This window comes from Acomys russatus, chromosome 11 (assembly GCF_903995435.1).
Source record: "Acomys russatus chromosome 11, mAcoRus1.1, whole genome shotgun sequence".
NCBI lineage: Eukaryota > Metazoa > Chordata > Mammalia > Rodentia > Muridae > Acomys > Acomys russatus.
In genome coordinates, this window is record NC_067147.1 from 29,639,407 (window position 1) to 29,666,483 (window position 27,077).

General features: G+C 45.2%; 1 protein-coding gene across 3 annotated transcripts; it reads left to right on the top strand.

Annotated features, from left to right (window-relative positions):
* The first annotated feature begins 3,819 nt into the window (after positions 1-3,819).
* Positions 3,820-24,322, top strand: Rab23 (RAB23, member RAS oncogene family). 3 transcript variants are annotated; one of them, XM_051153017.1, is made up of 8 exons: positions 3,820-4,073; positions 5,277-5,363; positions 7,184-7,403; positions 10,304-10,389; positions 18,973-19,129; positions 21,297-21,379; positions 22,334-22,426; positions 23,368-24,322. In XM_051153017.1, the coding sequence occupies exons 3-8, from the start codon at positions 7,249-7,251 to the stop codon at positions 23,505-23,507; spliced, it is 714 nt and encodes a 237-aa protein (XP_051008974.1). In that variant the 5' UTR covers positions 3,820-4,073; positions 5,277-5,363; positions 7,184-7,248; the 3' UTR covers positions 23,508-24,322. The 3 variants fall into 3 exon arrangements, with proteins under 3 accessions (XP_051008974.1, XP_051008976.1, XP_051008975.1); XM_051153019.1 differs by lacking the exon at positions 3,820-4,073 and adding an exon at positions 4,161-4,266; XM_051153018.1 differs by lacking the exon at positions 3,820-4,073 and adding an exon at positions 4,280-4,446.
* The last annotated feature ends 2,755 nt before the right edge of the window (positions 24,323-27,077 follow it).

Sequence of the window (27,077 nt, forward strand, 5' to 3'; positions counted from 1 at the left end):
CCTCACCCCAACTGGCTGAGAATCAACCACACTTTTCAAACGAGACCACAAGCCTTCTTTACAGCAAAAATGTGTCTTAATATCTTTGTGTAAAATAAAATCTGAGAATTTGTTTTCAAAGTTGCCTTGAGCCAGCCAGGTATGGTGGTGCACATTGTTAATCCCAGCACTGGGGAGTCAGAAGCAGGTGGATCTCTATGAGTTCAAGGCCAGCCTTATCTATAAAATGAGTCTAGGACAGCCAGGACTATATGAGAAATCCTGTCTTGGGGGGCAAAAAGTTGCCTTGAGCTATGTTAGTTCCAGCTCCAAATGAACATAGGACACGTGACCCCTGATGCCTCCTAGTCTAGCTCTGCTGCACTCCAAACCCTGCTGAGCTACTATCCAGGCTTCCCCACAGCTTACACTAGGAGTAGAGACTAGAAACTTCCTAATAGCCAAGCTTGCCTGCAATGGCATGTGCCTCAGAGGGTAGAGCTTCCTGAGGCAAGGAGAGATGTGGGAGGGAATGACAAGGCCCTCATGAGTACCTTCCTGCTTGCTCAGTAAGAGGACACAGGGAAGGGTTATCTGTTTGTGTTCAAACACTGTTCTCAGCACTCAACAGTGTACCTGCCATTCTAGGCGCATGCTCACTCAGCCTTGCACATTTGTGATACAAACTCTCACGCCTATGCTACTATGAGTCTCCAGTGCTCTTATTATGAAGCAAGGATCATTGTTTCTGGTATAATAGGGTTTTCTTAGACCCCCCTTTAACCTGTCACTGTCTCATCAGCCTGTAATCTTGTCAAATGCACCCTTGAGCCCACCTTGTGATTTCATTTACAAAAATCAACAAAACCTAAACCAACCCTCAAGCATTTAACTCAATCCTTTAAGTTATTTAAGCTATACAACTTCACAGCCATCAAAATCAGACGTTTCTGTTCTTATGACACACAAAAACTTCAAGACTCCATTTTGAAAAGTCCTTCACTATTCTAGGCCATGGAACGTTATCGCTTTCTTTCATTATGTACTTACTTCTTTAATATTTTACTTTTTAAGGCCCAGTCCTGTTGGGCCTGGAACTTATTACATAGACCAAGTTGGCCTCAAATTTGAGGCAATCCTCCTGCCTCTGTCTCTGCCTCTGCCTCCTAAGAGTTAGGATTACAGGAGTGTGTCACCATGACTGACAATACTGTTCTAGTCCCTTTCCTGTTGCTGTGATAAAAGCAACTTAAGGGCGATAAGGTTTATTTTTGGCTCACAGTTGTGGTGTCTCAATCAAAGGCAGGAGCTTGAAGCAGCTGGTGCATTGCATCATCCATCTGGGATGCGGAGCAGAAAATGCCACGTCCTGCTCCATTCCCTTTGTCTATTTGTATAGGCCAGAATTCCAGTCAGGGAATAGTGCCACCCACAGTGGGTGGGGTTTTAATGGCACCAAAATAATCCCTCACTGATGCACCCAGAGGCCCAATTAGGTTCTGTCACTCTGACAATTAAAACCAATATCACACTATCCTTTCTTTCAGCCTCTCTCTCTCTCTCTTCATGCCCATTTATATTAAACCCTTTTCTTAGTAAATTCCAATGTTACTTCATACAAAAGGTAAGAACTTCCAGCGAGATCCGGGAGCTAAACTTACTGGTGACATGGCATTGATGTCTCAAAAATGATCTTTATCATGGACAAGTAATCTAGTTTTTAAACCTGAAAGTTTTCATTTAAAAATTACTATATGTGAGGTGTAATTCTCATACAGAGAAAAATATGGATGAGAGTAGCGCTTGAGCTGCAGACGAACAGAGATTATCTTCCCAGCACCCAGGAGGCCCCTTCTCCCAAACGCAATTCCTTTCACATCACAGAACTACTACCTTGACTTCCAGCATCTCAATCTTTCCATCTTGTTCTTTATAGTGAAATTTTCCAGGATGTCTTATATTTAATTACAAAGACCAGAGGATGGAGTGGGCCCAGGTCTGGGCAAGTGGCAGCGAGGGAAGTTAACAGCCAACTGCTATGGAACCAAGCCAAGACTCTTCCACATTCCTGAATGAAAGTTGAAACCAGGACTCAAAACTCTAGGACTCCAATGCCCACAGCATTCTGTTTAAGACAGGTTTCAAGCAAGCCAGACAGTGGTGGTACAGGCCTTTGATCCTAGCACTCAGGAGGCAGAGGCAGGCAGACAGAGCTCTGAGTTCAAGGCCAGCCTGATCTACAGAGTGAGTTCAAAAATAGCCCATGCTATACAGAGAAACCTTGTTTCACAAAAACCAGAAAAAGAAAAGATGGCATTGAAACAAGAAGTGGTTCATATAGACCCTCTTAGCTATGGCCAATGTAAGTTTTCTTTGTCAAAATTTCATTTAAAGATGCTCTTGACTAGCTCTGCTGCTAAACACGGGGCTCCTTCCTGGACCAGGTCTTTTTTTCCCCCCATCTGTAATGGCTGCACAAACCCTTTTAGTTCAGAAAACACTAGTGTCGAGATTTTTTGAAGTAACAGCAGAAATGAACCGAACACTTGGCATGATGGCACAGCCTGAAGAGGTTTGGCATGGGAGGGTGGTGAGTTGAACATCAACCTTAGCTACATGGCATGTTCTTAGCCGGCCTCGGGTATATAGCCAGACCCTGACTCAAAAAACAAAACAAATCAACCCAAAACCAGAAAGGAAGGAAAAAAAACGGACTTAACATGCAACGTGTACTTTTTTATCTAGAATTTTATGTTCAGCTGTGTCTGTCGTTTTCCGTGCTGTTGGTTACAGTCTGAAGAGTCCTTTGCTCTCTGTGCAGTGGTTCCATTACACAGTGGAAAGGTATCTTAGTTTGCTGATGGTCTTTTGGGTTATTTCTATCTGGGGACATTTAGGACAGATGCAGCCATGGGTGTTCCGACACCTGTTTGCCTCTTCATTATGAGTACAGTTCCTATCAGCTGTGTGCCCAGGGAACTGGGGTCAAAGGGTACACAATTGTAACAAATGGTCCTTGTTTTTCTTTTCTTCTTTTAAATTTTATGTGCATTGGCATGTATGCCTGTACGAGGGTGTCAGATCTTGGAGTTACAGACAGTTGTGGGCTAGCCATGTGGGTGCTGGGAATTGAACCCGGGTCCTTTGGAAGAGCTGTCAGCGCTCTTAACCGCTGAGCCATCTCTCCAGGCCCGGTTCTTGTTTTACAAAGGAGGCGCTCCAGCGTCACAATCAAATTCAGTTATTGCACTTGGTATTTCATAGCACCTTTTTCTGTTTTATTTTATTCTGAAGTATACAGAAGCAACTGAGCAAGTTTATTTTGAGACAGGGTCTAGCTGGCCTTGAATTTCTGATCTTCCAGCCACGATCTTTCCAGGTATTAGGATTACAGACACGTGCAACCACACCGCCTTTGAAGCAAACTTATTTTTGCTTTTTTGCGGAAACTTCTCCTTTGCGGCTCGATTCTCTGAATTGTTAACCATCTTAGGCTTTTCTGTTTTGTCCAGTCATACCCTGCAAGCTGTATGCGATTTGTCTTCACTCAACAACTGTAGTTTTTTTTTTTTTTTTCTCTCTCTCTCTCTCTCTCTCACTTTATCCCTTGCGTGCTACCAGGTGCGTCTCAGTTAGTGGCAGATTTCTGAGGTGCCTGGAAGCCTGGCACCGCGTAGGGAAACAAGGAGCTCCTTCAGTAGGTTTGCACATCCTGCTTACCTGGGTCTCCTTGGGTACCAAGGCCTGAGGCTATACAAACCCAACCCGCTCCTTCCCTGGCAAGCGCAGGGCGGGGCTGGCGCGGAGCATGCGCAGACGACGTGGCGCATGCTCTTCATCGCGGCAGGCGGGAGTCTGGCGCGCCCTCCATCCCCGCCGCAGTCAGGAATCCTCGGCTAGTGGCTCAGGTAACCAGGATACGAATAAAGTTCTCAAGAAACCATACTCTTTCTTAAAGAGCGGCGGGGGCGCGAGGCGTCCGCGGGGAGGAGCCGGGCTCGGTGCGGCGGGCTGTGCGTTCCGGGTTCGGTGCTGCGGGTTCCAGGGTCCGGGCTGCGGGCTCTGCGCCGAGAGTTCCGGGCTGCGGGCAGGAGGTGAGTGCGGCTGCTGCGGCCTGCGCGGCCTCGCTCGGCTCGGGGCTGCGGGCTCCCGGGCTGTGGGCGGGGACGGCGCTCCGCTCCCGGTCGGCGTGGGGACTGCCCGCGCGTGGACCGCTGGACCGCTCCGTTGCCGTGCCACGGCTCGCAGATCGTCGCCGTGGTTTCCCAGGAGCAGGAGCCCGAATGTGTGAGAACTTGGCGCGGGCGCGGTCCGCACAGAGCTGCGGGACTCCCGAGTAGAACAATTCCCGTGCTTTTTCTAAAGTGCGGGCTGTTACTCGACGTCAGAGACAAACCCGCTACCCTTTCATTAGCAAGTTAACCCTTCCTTTCCTTTGCTGACGCGAGAGGTTGCATTGGTTGCCAAGTGATTTAAAATTGAGAGGGATAGATAGATATTTATAATTACTGCTAGTTTTTAATTAAACTTAGAATTGTGCTTTTCTAAGAAGATAATTATTATGATGCATTTTAAAAAATTATATGTGTGTGTGTGATTTGGGACAGGGTGTCATTATGATGCCTTCGCTGGCCTGGCGCTTGCCTTGTAGACAGGCTGGCCTCAAACTCAGAGATCCACTTGCCTCTTCCTCTTCAATGCTGGGATGCAGTGTTTTTACTCTAGTTTCTGAGAATCTTTACAGTAATGCCAGGAGCTACAGTCAATTTTCACATCTTTGTTTAAATATTATTATTTTTTAAACTTCCACATTAAAAAAATTAACCATTTGGAGAGTTTTAAATTCATGTAACTTCTAATACAGTCAGGATATAAAACCAGCCCTAGTATCTATTAAAACCTCGTGCTGTCTTTTTATATCATACCTCCTATCCCTGATTTCCTGGAAATTACTGTTTTCAGAACGTCATTTAAGTGTAACACTTTGAGATGTTAATAATTGCTTACTTCAGTGACTTAAATATATAACACCTTTGAGATTCAAGATGCAGCCATGTTGGTTATTTTGATAGCTATATATAAAATATAATACTTAGCATTATATATATGTCTAAATAATTAGGTGAATGTGCGAAATATCTGCAATTATATTATCCATCCATTGAAGGATATTTGGGTAGTTTTCAGTTTTAAGTGATTATGAATAGAGTTGTTATAGGGCTGGAGAGATGGCTCATTTTTGTTCCTGATATTATTATTGATTTTTTTTTTTTTTTTTTGAACTTCACAACTTCTAGGGTGAAGAATTGTTTAGAGAAAAGGAAGTTGACTTCCCGAAAGTGAGCCAATGTGAAATACAGCTGGATGAACGAGGTCAGATCTTGGTAAGAGTTGCAGATCGCATTGTTATTTTTGTTCTCTGAGATGACAGCTCACTGTGTACCCCCACAGTAGGCCAGAAGAGCGCATCATGTCCCACTATAGATGGTCGTGAGCCACCATGTGGTTGCTGGGAGTTGAACTCAGTGAAGGCAGACAGTGCCCTTAACCGCTGAGCCAGCTCTCCAGCTCCCTCCCACAGTGGTTTGGAAGTGCAGGATGAGGGTTGGAATAAAGGCACTTGCTACCACACCTGCTAGCCTTAGATTTGCTCCTGAACTTCAGGGTAGTAAGAGGCTGGTAGTTGAAGTCTTGATTTCATCCTAGAACCTGGAAACTGTACTCTCAGAGCCCAGGATCCAATCATGACCACCCTTTAAAGTTCTCAGATTCCAGCATCAGCCGCAGTTACTAGCACAGGCTCATCGCTCTTAACACTTACTCGATTATAAAATCACGTGGGGGAGAGCGTCCAAGCAAATGCCAAGATGGAATTAGCAGTGTGAGAGATTTATGGGGGAAGTTCCTGAGACGGCTGAAGAGAAGGGTGTTAAGACTGCAGTGCTGTTTGACACCTTCGAAAGGAGGATTTCGAGGAAGGACATCCTGCCTGCAGTGCTCTGGTGGAGAGCCCAATGCACAGAGGAACCCCAGAGGGAGCACAGCTGGCCTCACTCTACTTGTCCCTCTTAGGAAAGTATGAATGTAGCAGTGGAGGCCAGAGGTGACAGTACAGGTATTTTTCTGGGAAAGAAGGCTAAGTTGCACCCTTTTTTGCTTCCTGGTTTTTCTTGGTTGGTTCTGTGTTTCTGAGACACTGTCTCAGGGTAGACCAGGCCAACTTTAAACTTGTGGTGATCCTCCTTCCTCTGCCTCCTGAGTGCTGCTGGCATTGCGGGTTTGCGCAGCCGTACCCAGCCTGTGCTTCTCTTCAGAACTAGATTCAAAGGGTACTGCTCTGAGGTTTCTGATCATGTATGGTTAGATCTTCACAGAAGGCCCTCTTTGACAAGGACTTCTAGAAAAGTCTTAGGACCATGCAAATTTATGAAGTACCTGGGACAACTTTAAAGGCTTAGGAGTATTCTTGCATTTCAGCGTCAGTGTGTGTAGTGATGGGATTCCAATAAAGGGAGTTAAAATAGTTTACCCAAGTGGGTTGGTCATTTTAAGAAGTACAGGAAATTGTCTTTGCACTCTTTTTAATGTAAAACATACTCTATTCTTTGCATATTCTAAACATAGGCATATCCTATTACTTTGATTGTCTGACAAAGTATAACTGGTCTCAAACCAAAGACTTTGTTGCTTTAGGTAACTTGTGCAGCACTCTCTGTAATTCGAACCCTGAAACAGTTCACCAGGAGCTCAGTCTGACACCTGACTGTATATTAGACCACAAAACCTTTCTGTGGGGCGCTTTTTAAAAAAGAGATATCTTTCAGATTGAAAGGCAGGTCTCAGGTTTTGTATCTATTAATGGATTTGTTGTTACACTTCTGTGGGATTTGTGTTACATAAAATGAGTGTTTGCATGTGGAGCCTACTCATTGCTAAGGTTTTTATGTGCATCCTTGGTCATCAACCCTGTGAGATGGATATTATTGCCAGGAAACTGCATCTTGGAGAGGCTAAGTAATAACTTCAGTTCTTCAGCTCCACTGCCAAGTCTTTGTCTCTATGAGAGAGAATTGTGCGACTAGGTCTTTATCTTTCAGAAGTTAACAAAGGAGAAAGTGGAACGGAAGGGAGCCTCAGTTTTACAGACAGCTTATTGCAATGTTACGTGATTCTTGATATAAACAGTTTCATTTTTTAACTATAGGTTTGAGAGAGACGATCTGATCACCTGGAATTAGAGCTGGTCCAGAGCCCATTTCTGTTTCAAAAATGTTGGAGGAAGATATGGAAGTGGCCATCAAGATGGTGGTCGTAGGAAATGGGGCAGTTGGAAAGTCAAGTATGATTCAGAGATACTGCAAAGGCATCTTTACGAAAGACTACAAGAAGACCATTGGTGTTGACTTCTTGGAGCGACAGATTCAGTACGTATTTGGCACTTCATCCTCTGCTTCTGATTTGTAAAGTATCTAAGAGAAATGGCCATGCCATCATCCAAGCCAGGTGGCAAGTGGCAGCGGCTCATGCAGCAGTGAGTGCTCTTGGGTTTTCTTGGTTTTTGTTTTGTTCAGTTTTTTAAACAAGACCTTATGTTGCCCACACTGGCCTTGACCTTGCTCTGTAACCAAGGACGACCCTAAACTCTCAATCTGCTTGCTTCTGCCTCCCGGGTGCTTGCATTACACAGGCTTCAGCTACTGCACCTGACCCATAGGTTTATATTTTTGAGCCTGGTTCTCTTGTAGCCCAAGCTGCTATCTTCATCTTCTTCAGCCTCCTCAGTGCGAAGATCATAGGTGTGTGCTGTCATGCCAGGCCTGCAACGGTTGTCAGGGTTCTGTGGCTGGTGGTTTATTTGGTTTATTGTGTACTTTAATCTTTGCCTCTCTTTTTTCTTTCCCCTAATGTGTTCCCTTTTCCTCTTTTCTGCTTCCCATCTCACTTCTGTGTGCTTTGTATTTATTAGTAACACCTTGGGGACTTGAACCACAAATGGACTCAACTGAGTTCTACCTGCTGTGTTATTTAGAAGGAACATTCCAGTTGTTTTACAGTTTTCTTCTTAGAGGCTCCTTTTGTTTAGGATGCCTCTTTTTTTAAAAATGTTTTTGAGGCAGGGTCTCATGTAGGTAAGTGTGGCCTTGAGTCCTGATCCTCCTGCCTCCACCTTCTAATTTTTCAGAATTACACTTGCTCTCCCTGACACCTGTTGTTTCCCTTAAAAACTGAACAACACTACATAGAACACAGAAATACAATTATGTACCTTTATCTTAAGGAAGTAAGGGAGGATAGGGCTAGGGGCATTAGATTTGCCCACCCAAAGAAACTCCTATTTCAGTAAATCCAGTTGGATGCTCAGACACTCGGGAGTGATGCCTTTTGTCATTCAAGCTTCCAAGGCTCTTATATGCTGTGCCTGACTCACCTGCCACTTGCTAACTTGCAGCAGAGATAATGGTGGTCTTGATTCTGCTTTGCCTTGGTATATCTTTGTGGTATGTCTGTGTTTGCCTTCTTAAAACACACTTTAAGAGGACTCATTTTGTCTTGATATTTGTATTTTGTACTTGGATCTGAAACATAATTTAATATTTTGAATATTAGTTGATTTTCAGTATTTATAGGCTTCATTTTTAGTGATGTGTGTTGCAGGGGTGAGGGGATATGTGTATATGAGTGTTGCAGGGATGGGAGGCGTGTGCACCTGAGTGTTGCAGGGGTGGGGGGCATGTGCACCTGAGTGTTGCAGGGGTGGGGGGTCATGTGCACCTCAATGTTGCAGGGGTGGGGGGCATGTGCACCTGAGTGTTGCAGGGGTGGGGGACATGTGCACATGAGTTTTGCAGGGGTGGGGGGCATGTGCACCTGAGTGTTGCAGGGGTGGGGGGCATGTGCACCTGAGTGTTGCAGGGGTGGGGGGCATGTGCACCAGAGTGTTGCAGGGGTGGGGGGCATGTGCACCTGAGTGTTGCAGGGGTGGGGGCGCGTGTGCACATGAGTGCAGATGCCTACAGATCCCCTGGAGTTAGTTACAAGCTGTTGTGAAGCACCTGATATGGACCCAGGAAGAACACGTGGGGCCTCTGCAAGAGCAGTATGTGCCTGCTCTTAACCAGTGTACCATACTCCTGCCCTCACTCAAATCTGTATTTGCAGATTCCCCTACTTACTAAAAATATCTGTAACAACAGAGTCATTGCTTTTGTGGTCACTTACTAGATACATAAAGGAGAGACATTGGATAGACAAAAACATCCAGGTTGTCCAACACATGCTTTCCCAGCTGTGGTCAAATAAGGTGTTATCCTCCTTGTTTTTGCCCTGACACAATAAACGTGTCCTTCCTCTTGTGTTCTGTGTAGTACCACGTTTTTCACACTTTCAACTGTGGCGATGATTTGGCTGTCTCACATGGCTTCAGCTGTAGTGCAGGAGGCTCTGTGTGCCTCAGGGAGAAAGACACTGTGTTAGAGAGGTGTTGTTCATAGAGCAGTTACAGTGCTCTCCGTCTGCGGCTGCTGGGCATGAGCTCACCAAGCACTATTTAATAGAAACACTCAGAGCAAGGTCAAATGTTGATCAGTTAATGGGAAAACCAGTAGCATCTTCTTTCTGCTTTGAGACCATGTCTTATAACACAGCGCGAATTCAAGGTTGCTCTATCTCAGGATCCAGGGCTGGGACTGCAGGTGTGGATCAGCATGCCTGTGCTCTGGAGCCTGACCATTCTCCAGGAGTCGGGTGGCTGTGCATCGCTAATCTAAAATTCACAATAACATTGGAAAGCAGTGGGGAAAGCACATGACTAGCACGCACAAGTCCTGGCTTTGATCTCCAGCGCCACATAGTGATAGTCAACTGCATGGCAGGTTGTTGTTGCTGCTCCTCCCCTCCTCTTCCTCTTCTTTCTTCTTCCTCTTCTTCCTCCTCTTCTTCCTCTTCTTCTTCTCCTCCTCCTCCTCCATGTAGAGGTCTATCAAGCAGGCTGCTTCCTTCCCTATCCTCATCTCATTGCTAGGACACCAAACCCCATTTAGAATGGTGTAGTAAGAGGCGAAAATGATCTTCCCAAGGGATTCTTCTTTCCAGTTCTGCTGACCTTAGAGCCGCTGTCTCAGATGGTCGTTGTGGAGAAAACCAGCAGACACAGTGTAATGTTTGAGCTGCACTTCCACTGTGGGGAGCAGCTCATCATTTGAAATGATTTTGCTCTGACTTTCAGTGAAACCAACAATAGAGCTTTCAGACTTTTGGTTTAAAAAATAAAAACATACATACATCTGTTGCATTTTGTATGGAATAAATGCATCTCTTGTTTCAGAGTTAATGATGAAGACGTCAGGCTGATGTTATGGGACACTGCAGGTCAAGAGGAGTTTGATGCGATAACAAAGGCCTACTATCGAGGTAAGATGTGAAACTTGTCCGTTTGTCTAGATAAAGGAGCACTGCTCTTTTGGTGTCTTACTTAAGAGTTTCTGCTGCCCTGATAAGCACCATAACTTTAGGAGGAAAGGGTTTATTTTCTCTCACAGTGCATCAGAGGGAAGTCGGGGCAGGAGCTTAAAGCAAGAACAGAAGCACAGACCGTGGGGGAAGGCTGCTGCTTCGTTACAGTGCTTGCCTGACACACCCAGCCCCGCCTTCGGCCCCAGAACCAGGATAACATCAGTAATAACAAAGCAGTGTTGGCCAGAGATGACATGCCTGTCATCCCAGCACAGGGAGGCAAGCAGGAGGATTATGGCAAATGTGAGGCCAGCCTGGTCTACCTGTCTCAAGAGAGAGAGAGAGACACAGACACAGACACAGAAAGTGAGACAGACAGAAAGAAACAGAGAGGGAAGGAGGTTAATTTTTAGAAGATTTTTAAAAGTTCTACTTCAGCAACCTTTTAGAGATCTGGAAAGAATCAAAGCTTTGTACTCTGGACAGTTCTCCCACCTTAAAGTCACGTGATGCCTATAGCCCATGGAGACAGAATCAACTAGAAACTGGCCCATCAGTTTTTTTGGTGCCTCCTTCCAGATAACGTGGGCGTCAGGCTTATTTTCTTCTCCATAATTGTGTAAGACTTGGGTTTTGTTATTTTACTTTTATGCTTTGATGCTGCTGAGCATTGAAGCCTTGGCTAGGAACGAACTCTTAGAGTCTCCTGCCTCAGCCTCCTGGGTGGAGATTACAGCATTAAACCACTCAGCTTGGCTAGTCTTGCACTTATTAGGTAAGCACAGGCCGTAGCACAGACCACACCATTTCTCTGTTCCTCTCCAGAACTAAAAGCAGCCGTCATGTTGTTACTTGCATTGCAAACACTATATTTAAACTACTTTCTACTGTTTCCCTTGGATTAAAACGCTCTAAATAGCGTTGGGTTCTGTAAATACATCATTTTAACTTAAAGCAGTCTGAAGTTTATGAATAGATGTCTGTTAAAAGCTAAGCACAGTAAAGTAACTATTTATACAATTACATGAAAGTGTCAAGAAGTGGGGAGTTGCTGTTACTTGGTTGGTTGAGCTTCTTTTTGTAAACCACAAAGGCGAGCATTTTTCAGCCTACAGACTGAAGTAAGCCAAGAACAGTGGCAGCTCCTGTACTTACATCTGAGTAAGTCCAGGTTCACGGAGGCGCACTGAGTACATAGAGGCATCCCTCTGTGCTTCCTGTGGGGTTCCATAAGGTCACTGAAAACAGAAAAGCAGTTTCAAATTGGCTGAAGCCACAAAGAAGGTATATAAATTTGATTAATAGAGAAGTCTGGAAGTAGCCCAGCCTTTGGCTGTTAATTTGTAAGGTTGTAGCTGGTGTGGATTCTGCCTTTAATCTAGCACCCAAGAGGCAGAGGCAGGCAGATATCTATAAGTAGTGAGTTCCAGGGCAGCCAGGGCTATGTAGAGAATAGAGAGACCCTGTCTCCAAGAAAAATGGTGTCTACTCTGGATTAAGGTTGATATACCCAGTGTTTGTTTTTTGTGTTTCTTCCCTCTAGTATACACAAGGCAAGTGTCAAATGTTTTATTAACTATTAAGTGTCTCTCATCACTAGAATGTTCATTCCCAGCATCTGACCAAGATGAGGCCGAGAAGGCAAAAGAGAATCTGTGAGAGAAGGGAATGGCCAGGCCTGGTGGCTCACGCTTTTAGTCCCGCACTCTGGAGGCAGAAGCAGATAGATCCCTGTGAGTTCAAGGCCAGTGTAGTCTACATAGTGAGTTCCAGGGCAGCCAGGGATATGTATAGAGAGGCCCTGTCTCAAACAATCTAAAAAAAAGAAAAGAGAGAAAGAGAAAGGGATGCTAGGAAAAGTCATTAAGGAAGGAGTCCCTGGGGCACTTCAAGTTCCAGCTGCTTTTTTGTTTTTGGTTGGTTTGTTTGTTTGTTTGTTTGTTTGTTTTGTTTCATTTTCTCCTCTGTACCTGACATAATACTGTACGTGATGGAATAGTAGAATCATCAACTGAAGGCAGCAGATGGGGAAAGCAGGCATCCTAACCAACCAGGAAAATCTGATTGTGTCCTCTGTGTCTGCAGTCACTGATACTGCATGGAACATTTTGTTTGCTGTTTGGAACCCTTGAAATAGTTCACTGTCCTGTAATTCCAGCCTTCTATCCACTGGGACTCAGTAGCTCACCGCATGCGAAGTGGCTAGCTCTGACTTTAGAAGAGATTGGTCTGCAGTATCTAAGCTACTGTAACTCTTATTTGTGGAAAATAACTCGATCTGTGCTATTATCTTGATCCTGAACTAGTTTCCAGTTTGGGGAAGTAAAGGGAAAATTACATTACAGAAGAAACCAGATGACAATACAGCGTCTCTTTAATTCCTTCTTAGCAGAATTGTCCTTTCCCCGTGGACCAGGTATGTCTGCTGAGGGTGGGAGCAAGAGGCCACTACAGTGACAACCAAGCATACCAGAATCGTATTTCTCATTTTACACAGATGGAAGGAAGGAGGACTCCAGTGGGAGTAATTTTGTAGTATTGTTCCGTCCATTTCCTGTTGACAGAAGTGAGTTTTATTTAGTACTTTTAAGATTCACTTAGGGAACATGGGCTCTTACAAACTCCATCTGTTATTTTTCCTATAATTTCCATAGACCATTAGTCCTAAGCTCTGCGATTAGAAGTTTGCCCGTTTGCCCTTGGCTACCTCCTAGATTCCATCTCTGTTACCGTTGTTCGTGGTCTGGCTGTGCTGTGCTCAAGCACACTCCTTCCCACCCTTGGCTGGGAGTTGTCTAGTATTTTTAAATCATTCTTTTAATGTGTCATTTTCCTTTACAAGCATTTTTCTTTTCCCCTCTTCCTTTCTTGAATTCATTTTTATTTCATGTGTACAGTGTTTGCCTGCATCTCTGTACGTGCACCACATGTATGCAGTGCTCAGGAAAGCCAAAGGGGAGCCAAAGGGAGTCCAGGATGGCCAAGGCCACACAGAGAAACCCTGTCTCGAAAAACTAAAAAAAATTTTAAAAAAAGAAAGCCAAAGGGGCACCTGGAACTGGAGGTCCTGGTGGTTCTGAGCCGCCATGGAGGTGCTGGGAATGTTTCTCGGCATTTGAGGCCACCAAGTTAGTTCCGATGGATGAGAGACCATGTGATTGGTAGGTTTGGTCAGGTACAGTACTGTGAGAGATGCAGGCCACATTCACTGGGCAAGTGATCAGCAGAACATCCTTATGAACATCCTTTTAATGTGGCTTATTATTCCAGTACTGATGGCAAGTGGTGATTGGCTAGGCCCAGCTGAAATAGTTTCCTTAAAAATAGTTTCCTTGAAAAAAAGAGGGGAGCCAGGCGTGGTGCCTTTAATCCCAGCACTAGGGAGGCAGAGGCAGGTGGATCGCTGTGAGTTTGAGGCCAGCCTGATCTACCAAGCGAGTCCAGGACAGCCAGGGCTATAGAGAAACCCTGTCTCGAAAAGGAAAAAGAAAAGAAAAACAAAAAAGTGGAGAGAGAATTTATTTTAGTGTCTTGGCTATAGAGTTTGAAACTAGAGATAGTCAAAAGGGAATTCTCTTTGGTATAAGATTTACAATAGGGACTTAAAAAAAAAAAATCCAAGTTATACTGAATAAAAAGCCCTTTCCTGGGGGTAGTGAGAAATTGGGATTTATTTCAAGCATAGACTTGGTTCGCCGGGCGTGGTGGCGCACGCCTTTAATCCCAGCACTCGGGAGGCAGAGGCAGGCGGATCGCTGTGAGTTCGAGGCCAGCCTGGTCTACAAAGTGAGTCCAGGATGGCCAAGGCTACACAGAGAAACCCTGTCTCGAAAAACAAAACAAAACAAAACAAAAAAACAAACAAAAAAAGACTTCGTTCATGTACTATGGGAAGGTTAGGGTAAGAAGTGAGCACAACAGAAGCATGGCTAAAGAGAGCAGGACATCACTCAAGTCCTCAGTAGCCACATTATTTTTTATCATTGAAGGGAACATACTAAAGTATATCCTAAAATTCTCAGAGAATTTCTAAAAGGGCCTGAGTTAGGCTTCTGTGGCCTGTCTCTGGCCCTTATTTGATGGTGCAGTAGAAGGAGGGACCAGCCAGCCTTTCTGGGGTACGGATGTGACATCAGGAGGAGGTGCTGCATGTCTGAGGTGGAAATAGGAACCCCAGCTCACCGTGAAGGGTTGCAGCATCAGAAGCAATTGAAGAGACAGAAGGGGGTCCTTGATGTAGAGTCGAAAGGTCAGAATCTTAGTTCATTCAGGGCTTGCTTGTGTGTTTGTTTGTTTGTTTGTTTGTTTATGTCCTAGGAGCTCATGGTGGAAACATTTTGTAATCAATTACGAATTTTTAATTATCTTTTTATAGGTCTACTACCACAGTGTCTAATGTCTCCTGTCAGCAGAGACAGCTATTTAGCCCTTCATGCACTTTTGTAGGGTGCCCAGTGACTATTTCAAAAAGAGAACTAATTGGAGAGCTCTGTTTGAGCCAAGGACAGAGAGAAAGCTTTAACTTTGCCAGTTGGCTTTTACAGTGCCATTTGTTCACTCGGCCAGTCCAGAGGATTGAGTATGCGAATCACTTGTATAATAGGCCAAATTTTACAGATAGATTTAAAAACTTGTACAGTAGAATGAGTTCCATAGCCACTATGCAGGTCTGCAGGAATGCCCCAAGGAGTAATTCTCTATAACATTTTTCCCCCCTACTGGTAGGCAGTGGCTTTCCAGCAAAAGAAAGCGTCAGCCAAATGGGACCACATGAAGACTAGTTCTAAGACATGTTTATGTTCTTGTGTTGGAGGCACTTGGATGAAGGGTAATTGCCACGCTTCAGATGGTCATTTGGTAGAGAGACTCTTTGTGCCCCATGAAGTATCACACAAGGTTGTATTTGAGACAAATAGACTATCTCAAGTATATTGTGAGCTATTGTTGGGGCAGGCTTCCGGAAATGCTGTGTACTCCAGGAGGTCATTTTTTCTGGTGTCCGTAAAGTAATGGGTGTATTCCAGAATTAAATGCCAGTTGGCTGGAAGACCTAATCACAGAAGGCCCTGGGAGCTGAGACCACAGCCCTTCTATTGCCGGGTGCCCTTTTGTGTCCTGGTGCCAGCTGTTGAGTCTGAAGGAGGAGTTCAGAAATAGAGTGGTCATCGTGAGCTGGATGGACTCTTTCCTGTGTGTGGTTTCACCCAGTGAAACCAGACTTTAGAATTTGAGAAAATTGTGTGTGACTTTTAGTGTGTCCCCATGATATAAGCCATGTGTGTTGCTGATTCTCCCATGTGAGAGCAAACAAATACTGGTTGTTCAATTCTACAGGGATGCTAAAAACGGCGCTCTAGCAGACTGACATGGAAAAACAGGCCGCTCTTAGAGACCGGTAGATAACAAGGTGTGGGCATAAGGCACCACTGAGCTATGGCTTGGAGTTCTGCTCCTGCGCTAACCTCCACTCTCTTCCTTTTGGCTTCCTTGTTGTACTGCAGTTTTGCAAGGGCTGTGCAAGGGTTATAACCCCTTTCCTCAGATTCCCTCTGTGACTGGCTTGATTCCCATTGGGGCTTCTTTTTAGCTCAGCCAGGGCAGCTGGCCTTATCTGTCCTATATCTGTTGAGGATTTTGCCCACGATTCCTATGGTACTTATGAAGGAAGGCTGCCAGTTTCCTCTTAGAGAGATCTTCCGACTCCTTCATAGGTGGCAGTGTCCCCCAAGTTTAAAATCGTCTTTCCCTTTTAAGAAAGGAGCTCTGAGCATTTTATGTTTCTGAAAAGTCCCATCCTAACAGTGGACGGGACACGGGTCACTGATAGGAGACTTGATACCCTACAGTTTCTCCAGCTGAAGCGCAACAGGTTTGTCTTGGAAGAGCCAAGGGGAGGCTGAGGGACAGGCTTTTGAACATGGAGGGACTTAGAGCAGCTCTGGTGTCTAGCAGGACTTTGCTTCCTCTTGGTTAATAGTGATCTCTATTTCTCCCAGGATATTACTAAGAGAAAAGGAACAACTCTGCATTTCCACAGAGCAGCCGCATTCCAGGCTGATGCTTTCTTTCCAGGTCTCTCAGCGGCACGTGTTCTCCTGGGGAGAGCATCAACTTCAGTTTCTTAGAGTTTTGAAATGTCCAGGCCTTTTACAGTAGTTACTAGAGGCCTCGTCTCAAGATGGAGGAGCTAGTATGAGGCAGAACAATTTTAATTACAAGCTCCTAATTAGGCTGTGATGTCTTTTTCCACTCATAATAGTTCTTGAACGTTGATCTGCTAAGGTGGCAAGTGAGGCCCTTGCTATATTCCATTTCACCAAAGTGGCCAAATCTTCCAGCTTTTCCATAAGCACAGAATTTAAGAAGGCATCACTTTGTCCTCTAAGTCCTCAGGGGGTCTTTATTAGCGAAAATCTCAGTGCTGGACAAAAGATACTTCTCGTCAGGGAAGCCCCAGAGGTACGAAAACAGCACAGGTGGTTGCCATTTCTCATTGTTTCCCACTGTCTCCAAATGGTAAGAACTTATTGCTGAAGACTCCGCTCACATTGGATAAAAAAACACAGGAATCAACCACTACTCACAAGGAAACTATCCCAGATAGCTAACTTTTGTAGGGCTGGGGGCACTGTGCAGGTTCTCAGAGGAGAAATGACGTCAGCGGTCTCATTTAGCATTGGACCCTATATGTACAATAGGACAGTCATGCCTGGCAACATGTGCCCACTGGTACAATAGTGGCATGACAGTTAGGGGGCAACCAACATCTTTGTGATTGCGCATGGAGCTGCTTCACGAGGCAAGGCATACCTGCTACTATAAACCTGGCCAGAAGCCATGACTGAGGAGATGAAGGTCCTTGGTGGGAAACCTACTGTTGACTTGTTAAGTGATATGCTATAGGTTGCCTTCTAATTGCTTATGCATATATGCATAGGTGTGTGTTGCTCCCAACATAGTTGGAAGCTGCTTCCATTCTCTGGCTGGTGGCTAATATAGGCATTCACAAATGGACCAAGTGCTGAGTAAGTGAGTGCTCAGCTGTGGAAGAATCATCTGTATCAACCCCCCAGCGCCAGCCCCAGCCCGGCCCCCACTCCCACCCCATCAGAGTGCAGGCACATCACCCAAAAGGGTGGGGAATGCTCAAGAGCTGGCAGGATGGAAAGAGCTGTGTGGCTCTGACTTCTGGGTATGGCGTGGTGGTTGTACTCAACCCTCAGCAGCCTTGCCCACCTGCTCAAACCTGTACTACATCAAGCCAGTTAAAACCCCAGCCTGGCTGAGGCAGGGGCCTGATGCCCCACCCTGGCAGAGGGGCTCCTGAGGGAGGAAGCCAGCCACTGTTCTTCAGGGTAGGTTGTCCCTGTCCCAGAGAGATCAAGCTAGATGACTTGTCTGGTCTGTCAGGCTCCCTGTCAGGGGAACTGCTCTGCGTGGAGCCCAATTTACTGCTCCCTTTGCAGAGACTAAGATGGTTTTAGGGTTTTGTTATTCAGAGTCAGTGTTGGTGGTCCTGCTTTTATTGGTGTGTTTGTGGGGAGTTTTGTGTTCCGGCCTACTTTCCTTTTTCACACTGGATGACTCCAGTTTTCTCTTATGGCTCTGTATATAGTCTTCTCCTTAAGTGCCATCCCCAGACTCAGTGATTTATTTGTGTGATCATAGAAAGAAGTAGAAGCGGGGAGGGTTTGCTGGGGACGAGGGGGCTTCAATAGCCTGAGGTTACTGTATTGAACATAGGAGCTAATTATTATTGTAGGAAACTTAGGTCCAGTCCCTTTAAAGAGCCTTGTAGCTGCCTCAGGAGGCTAAGTATTTACCAGGTCCTCTTGGGAATGCCCTAAGAAACCCAAGGCACTGCAGAAACAAGAAAACACAAATAAAAACAAAAAATCCCTTGACGCACAAAAAGAGGAACCTGCCAGAGATGGTGGTATACCAGTAACTGGCACAGAACAGGCCTCTGCAACTGTCCCACAGGAAGGGGGACACAGGTAGAGGCTGTGCCTGACTCAGTATCCGCCTGGCCCAGTGTCCGCCAGTTGCTTAATTATTCCCAGGTCATTTCAGTGGTTGCATCAACATTACATCTCCCTCTGTTCTGACATTCCCTTGGTCTCTGCCGGTTCTATCACGTTCCTAACAGCTGCAGGGAGGCCATGTTTTCTTTGGACCTTCAGTTCTCAAATAACTGAGCTTTTCTGAGATCTGGGCTATGAGCAGATCACAGATTATACCGTGAGGCTTGTAGCAAGAGCATGCCACCCCCACTTCCCTGTCCTTCCTGACTTTTAGCCATACTGTGTAATATTTAACTGTACCGTGTCCTGTTTGAGTTTACTTTGACACTTGAACCACTCGTTCTTCATAGCAGCCTGGGCTTCTTAATGTGAAAGTTCACCAAAGCAGAAGCAGATTGTTAAAATGTGTGTTCAGTATTGGCCCAGTGCAGATCGCTCTGAGGAAGTGGAAGTTGCCCGTGCCCTGCAAACGGGTGCCTTGCTAACGTGGTGACAGTTTTCTTTTGTGACCTTGCAGGAGCCCAAGCTTGTGTGCTTGTATTTTCTACAACAGACAGGGAATCTTTTGAAGCAATTTCCAGCTGGAGGGAAAAAGTAGTAGCAGAAGTTGGCGATATCCCAACTGTGCTGGTGCAAAACAAGATTGATCTGCTGGATGATTCGTGTATCAAAAAGTAAGATGACTTACAGTCCTTGCCCCCCCCCCCCCCCATCTCTTTTCTGTGTCTTCTGTGTCCAACCTCACCCCCACGACTTGTTCCGAAATTCTTGCTTTCTGTGGTGGAAATAGAGACCTGCCACTCATCTGAAAAGAGCTCTACAGGTGCTGCGGGCAGGCGATAGTAGGTAGGCTGACGTGATTCTCCCACATGGTGCTCACCTAGACTCTGGCACACGGGGGGCTGAGGCACTGGCCCAAGTTCCAGGCCAGCCTGGGCTACACAAGAAGGCCCAATGGCTCAGTGGTTAAGAGCATGGGCTGCTCTTCCAAAGGACCTGGGTTCATTTCCCAGCCCCCACATGGCAGCTCACAACTGTCTGTAACTCCAGTTCCAATGGATCTGATACCTACATACCAATGCACATAAAATAAAACTAAATAAAAATTATTTTTAAAAAGGGAAGGCAGAGAGCAAAGGATCTCTAGGTGTTTAATGTCTATAGTAAGTAGATCTCTGTATGGGTAGGTTTAGGGAAGTCTGGCTCCATGTTGTTCTGTATGTTCAGAACTGTTAGCTCAATTAAAGAAAGTTTTAAATGTGTGTGTGTGAGAGCAAGACTGCACGTGAACACGAATGTGGGTGGGGGGCACTCACATTATTTGAGGCAGGGTCTCTCCACCAGCATGGAGCCACTTCCAGCCTTTAGTTAGCAGACCCCAGTGAGTCTCCTGTCTCCACAGCAGCTCTGGAGTTTTCAGGTGTGAATGAGACTACACGCAGCTTCTTAGCTGGTGCTTGGATCTGAACTCTAGTCCTTACAGTTGTGCACTGAGCTGTCTCTTTTTAACCATGGAGCCAGGTCTCCATTTCCTCAAAAATTTTAAGAGTTATCATCCCGACTTTCATCTATCCATCTATCCATTATGCTAGCTTTTAAACACTTGCTTCCCCCCCCTCCCCCGCCTCCCCACCCCAGACAGGGTTTCTCTGTGTAGCCTTGGCTATCCTGGACTTGCTTTATAGACCAGGCTGTCCTCAAACTCATAGCAATCCACCTGCCTCTGTTTCCCAAGTTCTGGGATTAAAGTCGTGCACCACCACGCCCAGCCCACTTGTTTTATTTTTTACTTTTCTTTTTCTCGCTCTCATTCCTGCTTTGCCTTTTGAGAGTATCTGGCTCTGTGGCCCAGGCTGGGTGGCTCAGTCCTCTCCAGGTGAATGCAGACTCATCAGGCCTCAGCCTCGTGCATGCTGGGGCTGGATTCTTGTCCTGCACACCTGGCAGAGGGTCTGCTCGTAGGTGGCTTCCTCATGTGGAGTTTTCTACTTGAGGGTTCTCCATATTTTTTACAACATGGCAGCTGTTCCCTCAAAAGGACCATAATGACCTCGATGACCTCTCAGAAATGTTTCATTGGACACCGCCAGCCTAGGTTACAGGGTGGGGAGAGCTAAATAGGGAATGCAAATCAGGAGTCTGGGGCCCCCAGGGAGCCATTTTGGAGTAGGACAACCAAAGTCCTGGTAAGTCTACAGACAGAGCCCTTGAGAAACTTGTCTCCTCTTAACCAGTGTGGGCCCTGATGTGCTCACATGTTTTTTGTGACTTGGGGTTAATAAATTCAAGTGGTGGTAGAGATAAATAAGTTGTTAACATGGTCACGTCTATCCCAGACTGGCCTCCAGTTCTTGTAACTGAGGATGACCTTGAAACTTTGACCTTTCTACTTCTGAAGTGCTGGAATTTACAGGCCTGTGACGTTATATTAGCACTCTGCCAACAGCTATGGCGACAGACCCACATTAAGACATTCTCTAAAGAAAAGGAATATATAATTGTTTTGTGACTTTACAGAAATGATGGCACATTATTCACAATTATGGCTGATGATTAGACGTCATCCCACAAATGAAGATGAGCGTTCTGCTCAAGCATTGAACACCCAGCTTTCTTTTATTTTAGTTGGGGGGGGGGAGTCAGACTTCTTCAGAGAAGACAGTACATCCCTTCCCCGCCAACCTCCAACACCCTCCCTCAACACCCTCCTCCCTCAACACCCTCCTCCCTCAACACCCTCCTCCCTCTCCAGTGTCACTCACTAGACACTTCTGAACAGTAACTTGCTGGGAGCCTCTCAGCAGGAACCTTACTGCTTTGTGTGTTTTAACTGACTTGCAGTGAGGAGGCTGAGGGGCTGGCCAAAAGGCTGAAGCTGAGATTCTACAGGACGTCTGTGAAGGAAGACCTAAACGTGAGTGAAGGTAAACTGCATCTTTACAAATATTGCAACAAAACACGTGTGAGGCTTTTTACATGTCACTTCTATTGTGCTTAGTTAGAAATTGTCCTTCAAAGCGGCCTAAGAGCAAGCTTTTCCTCTTACTGCATCACATTAACTTTGAAGATAATTCTGTTCCAAGCGTCCTTAATCATTCACGCTATAGTCGTGATCGCTTGACACTCTTGTAGAAACTCCTGAGATTGTAGTGGCTTTTTTAAACAGGTGTTTTGTTTTGTTTTGTTTTGTTTTTTCATATCTCTTAAAATTCTGAAAGATAGCCAGCAGTGAAGGTGCTCACTGCTAGTTGTGACAGTGTTGAAGCCCTGGGACACAGAGTGAGAAGAGAGAGATGACCAACCCCACCCCCCCCCACACACACACACCTGTGCCACACACACCGAGTGAGAACTGAAAGAAATGCTATTTAAAAAGTGGAAGGTGTAAGTGTGAATATACACAGCTATGTATTTCTATGTGTGTATGCATAGCTTCTAGAAGGTACTGAGTTGTTTTATTATTTCACCACAGTAGAGATTCCATCAGGCATCAACATTTCTTCAGTATTTTCTAGTTTGAAGAAGTAAGGTTGTTGGGTGGTGGTGGCGCACGCTTGTAGTCCCAGCACTCTGGAGGCAGAGGCAGACGGCACTCTGTGAGTTTGAGGCCAGCCTGGTCTACAGAGTGAGTCCAGGACAGCCAGGGCCTTGTCTCACAACAAAAACAAAAGGATGAGTCAGGTTATGGCAAAGCTGGTGTGGACAAGGCACACTCGATCTCGTCTCAGATTCTGCTCAAATGATCTCTAAAAGTCAAATCTTTTAAGTCATATGCATTTAATCTAATGTAATTTTAAACTTACATAGTAAGTATAAAATTTGCAGTATGGAAATAGATTTGCTTGCATAGTCATACTGGCTGTGTGTGTTTATTCTAGTTTTTAAATACTTGGCTGAGAAACACCTACAAAAACTCAAACAACAAATAACCGAAGATCCAGAACAGACGCACTCAAGTAGTAACAAAATCGGTAAGTGCTTGGGAAACTCCCACCTGTGTGTTTACCTGGTACTTACTCCATTTATTGTTGTTGTGTTTACTTTTTAAGTATGCAGTGCACTCGCTTCTTTAAGAAAGCTGAGTTAGAACTGTTAGAATGATGGTCCCTGAGCCCTGTCTGTCTCAGCTCTCTTGTTGAAGGGTTTTGTTACTATTGAGTTTTCGCTTCCCACAGCAGTGACCTTGTTCATCGCAGTCTTTAGCCTCAGCGGCTTGCTGCACACACTAGGGAGGAATGCTCCCCCTCCCCCACCTCCTGTCCACAAGTCTTCCTTTTGTAGGAACTGTGCAGTTAGGCCTTCCTTTGAACTACACCGGGTCCATGTTTACTTGCTGGCATTGAACATAGTATGTCTTGCTTGGACATGGTGATAGCAGGGTCAGACAAAGCTACATAAAAAGGTGCCGTCTCCAGAAACAAGAACAACAAGATGGTTACTGTCATAGAGATTACTTACCTGTATATTGTGTTATCACCTATTAGACCGCAGCTTCCCGTGGGCAGCAACTGGTCTCGGACGCCGTTTCCTTGATGGTGTCTATGCCCAGAGTTGCGTGTGTCTAGATGCTCGGCAGCTCATAGGTTAGAGGTTCTGTTCTGTGCATAGCACATTTCAAAGTGGAGATACCTCGCTTCTTCTCGCGTGCCATTCTACCTGTGGACCAATTTGATTGTGATGTTTTAGCCTCAGGATGCAAAGAGTCAGTGGAGATGGGTAGTGGCCGTGCAGCACTGACAGTACAAAAGCTGCGTTGCTAGCTTAAAATGTTTCTGTTCCAGTACAATAGAAAATGACAACTGGAGGTACTTGATTATATATCTAATTTTACTAATAAATAATATGTATGTAACAGGTGACTTTGAGGTGGATCAGTCATTCTGTTCCCCCCCCCCCCCCCCAATTTATACAGGTGTCTTTAATACGTCCGTTGGAAGTCACTTGGGTCAGAATTCAAGTTCCCTGAACGGTGGAGATGTCATCAATCTTAGACCTAACAAACAAAGGACCAAGAAAACCAGAAATCCGTTCAGCAGTTGTAGTATACCCTAAGTTGTGGTGAGGAAGAGAAAGGCTGAATGGCACCCTGCAGTTCACTGAGAAGGGCACCTCGTCAGGAGCCCCAAGTGTGTTGGCACGCCTCGCACCGCAATCTGAAGCTGACATTGTAATGTTGCTCTGCTGCGCTTCTCACAATGTAGACAGAGCCCTCTGCTGGAAAATTACTGCCCTGTGGACTCACTCTAGTTTTTTACATTAGACGAAGCTTCTCCTGTTTTTGAAGGGACACCACGGGAAATGTCAAAAACAGGTTTTGCTGAATTTTAAATGCTGAAAACAAAGGTGAAATGACTAATACTGGTACCAGTTTGACTCTTACGGACCAAGGAGAGATGGCAAGCATCCTTTTCTAGAAACTGGTCATCTAGTTTATCTGGAATGTTCAACCAGAACGCTTAAAGAAAGTACTGAAGGAAAAGCTCGGACTTTTGTCTGACTGCACCAGTGTGTGTGTTGTCAAATGGTTCTTGTGCAATATCTGTGAAGGGTGGGTTGTGGGAGTACGCATGCAGACACCTGGCTCAGGCGAGTGGAGGTGTGTGCCCTAGGAAAGGGTATGTAGATTCTAATTAGTTCGCTCATACAACCATTTATACAATTGTGTATGTTCCTGGTCTCACATGAGAACTTCTAGACATATTTTACAAAACAAACTTGGACTCAAATGTGCCATGTGCCAAAACACTACTCCTAATTTTTACAGTGCTTTACTATTAGGTTTGTATTTATGGTATCGTTTAGGGCAGTTTCCTCTCCAACAGTGTAGGTGAAGGGACTGTGACATCTGAGTGCTCAGGCCTCATCCTGCGGGGTGGGGGCTCTCACGCAGAGTCTTCTCTGTGGCCACTGTAACATGGCGAGCTTGTGCTGTCCACAGCCACATGCCAGGTACACACAGCCGCCTGCAGCCACCCGGAAGGCCCTGTGCAGTGTGCACACCAGTGCACACTAGCTTCATGGCTGCTGACTGAGACCAAACTCTCAACTTCAAAGATGAAGGGAACCACCTTTTCAGAAAATACAAGAGACGGTCTTTGGTCCTGATGCGGGCTACAGGTTTCCTGAAGCCTTGCAACTTTCAAGCATCCTTTGTTTGCATACGTCACATAGCATTTTATGATTATTTGCTTAGATTTTTCTGTGGCCTTTGGTTCACATGGCACCTTATCAAGAACTGTCACATCTGTAAGGAAATGACCCAGAATGTAAATGAAGGTGGAAAACTTAAGAGTTGGACACTAGCCTGCCAAAGAGAGATAATTTAATGAATTCTATTAAAAACTCACCCATCCGTTATCAGTAATTTGGTTTTTAAATTATCAATAACCCCTTTCCATATTCCTGGTTTTTATGTGACTTCAAAATATATAAAAATGTTTTTCTTGGATGTGCTATGAAGTCATTTCTGGTTTTTTTTTCTAAAATATATAAATATTTCTTTTGTACTTTTCTTTTAAAGTTTTCTCTTATTGTGCCACCCTCATCTTGACCAGATTACTGTTGAGAGCATAAAGTCAGCGAGTTCCTCCCAGATGGCCTGCTTTTCATAGCAGTGGCACAGGCCAGCACCATCCACCCCCCTATAGGAAAGACGTTTACTTTGTGTTATCAGTTGTTAAAGCTCCCAATGCTGCTGCGGGGTAAGGTGGGGGGCCTGCTTCCTAACAGTGAGTGCGGCTGTGAGTCATGGACTTTCTTCTAATACACTCTCTAGTTTTTACACAAAGAATATTTGGTGGCAAATAATCTTAAATTGTCATTTTTTAATAGGTAGAAAATTCATTTGTTATAGAACACTGTAGCTTTGTTCATAGTCACTGGTTGTGTGGTCCAAAGGTTGGTACTTCTGTATGCAGAAGGCCTGATGATGACTGCAGTTTCCTTAATGTTTGTAACAAGTTTACATGCTGTGTCTTAGCTGCGGAAGTCTTTGTTACACATTCGGATTTTTACTTTGCATTTGCTATGTTTTATACCTAACTCAAAGGTCTAAAATCAGCCACAAGTATTGAATATATTGCACCAATATATTCAATCCTGAAATCTTCAGAGGCCACATTACTGTTTTCTTCTGTGACTGTAACTCTTAAGAACTTTGATATGAAATTCTAGTGAGACCCCTTTGCCCGATGCTCATGCGAAGCCCGTCCAGGACCCGGCCCTTGTTCACCTGTGCTCTGGTTAACTCTGGTGCATTGCCACCAGCTTTTAGTGTCAGGCACACAGCTGTAGAGTGATCGACATACGGAAGAGTTGCTCAGGCTTTGTCTTCCAGGCTCTGCCTATGAGATAAATAGTATATAAAACCACCATATAAGGCAGTTCAAATAAAAGCAGGTTGAACTGTTTCTTCACTCAAAGTGACAGTACATGTGTAGCGTTGAAATCAAAGCTAACACTACCACAGAGAGGATGTGTGGCCCTTTCCCTGGGGGGGGGTGCGGGGGGTGTCACGTCACACTTGTGTAGACAGTACTGAGAAGAACTCAGGAGTGCGGGCACCACTGTGCCTGCCACTAGGGACTGGGGTCTTCTCAGATTTGGGATGAAGAGTTGGCTGTAGAGCCTGATGTCGCACCCTGGAGTGCTGTGCTCTTGTTAGCTGAGATGTTGCCTTTGGAGGGATTCTGGTGGCCCTGGGGCACTATGGGAACACCTCATAGAGCATTGCTCGCTGACTGGCTGCAGGGAGCCCACAGGGTAAAATCTTCCACTGCCACAGCCTCCGTGAGCCCTAAGAGTTGCTATGGACATCCTGTTACTCGTACGGGTTTTTACATATGAAACTTAAAGATCTGTCATACAAATGAAGTTATATGCATACAGGTAGATAAAACCACAGTGCACTCTGATGCCCAAGGTACCAAACCACAGTGCGCTCTGATGCCCAGGCACCAAACCACAGTGCGCTCTGATGCCCAAGGTACCAAACGCCCAGAAGGAATGATTTGGCCACAAGACCCATTCTTTGTTACAACTCCTTTTCTGTTGCCTCTTGAAATATCTATAGTAGGGTGTTGATAAATGGTATTTCAAAAAAATAAAATCTTTGGATCAAAGGAAAAACCTAACCCCTTCTATATTTTTGTTACTAATAAATAGTGCTTTTGTAAATCTGAACGGGACACTACTTGTATGTATTTATATAGGGTGGTGCTTATGCCTTTGGGGTTAATTTAAAAATGTACTACTTGATTAAAACGTCAACAAAGATGAATTCCAATAACCAAAAAGATTAAAACATTTCAAAGCTAGAATGGCGTGTGGTGTGTGTGATGTAGACCACCATTGCGTGGAATGCTATAAGGACTCGCGTGGCGGTGGTGCAAGGCTGTTCTTGGCTACACTGTGGGTTCACCAGCATGAGTGTTTTATTCCTCATAAATAAATAAATAAATATAGGCAAGCATCCTATTCTATTGCTTCCATTGGCTAGTAAATTCTTCCCTATTTTCCAGTTTCAAAATGGAACTTGGGCTGGAGAGATGGTTCATTGGTTAAGCATACTGTCTGCTCTTGCAGAGGACCCTGGTTCGATTCCCAGACTCCACATGGCAGCGT

What these genes read in the sequence shown, in the direction of transcription:
- Rab23 (XM_051153017.1), top strand. Translation starts at nt 7,249, where the DNA reads ATGTTGGAGGAAGATATGGAAGTGGCCATCAAGATGGTGGTCGTAGGA. An exon ending in AACAAAGGCCTACTATCGAG is followed by an intron (nt 10,390 to 18,972) that starts GTAAGATGTGAA and finishes GTGACCTTGCAG; the next exon opens with GAGCCCAAGCTTGTGTGCTT. An exon ending in AGACCTAAACGTGAGTGAAG is followed by an intron (nt 21,380 to 22,333) that starts GTAAACTGCATC and finishes TGTTTATTCTAG; the next exon opens with TTTTTAAATACTTGGCTGAG.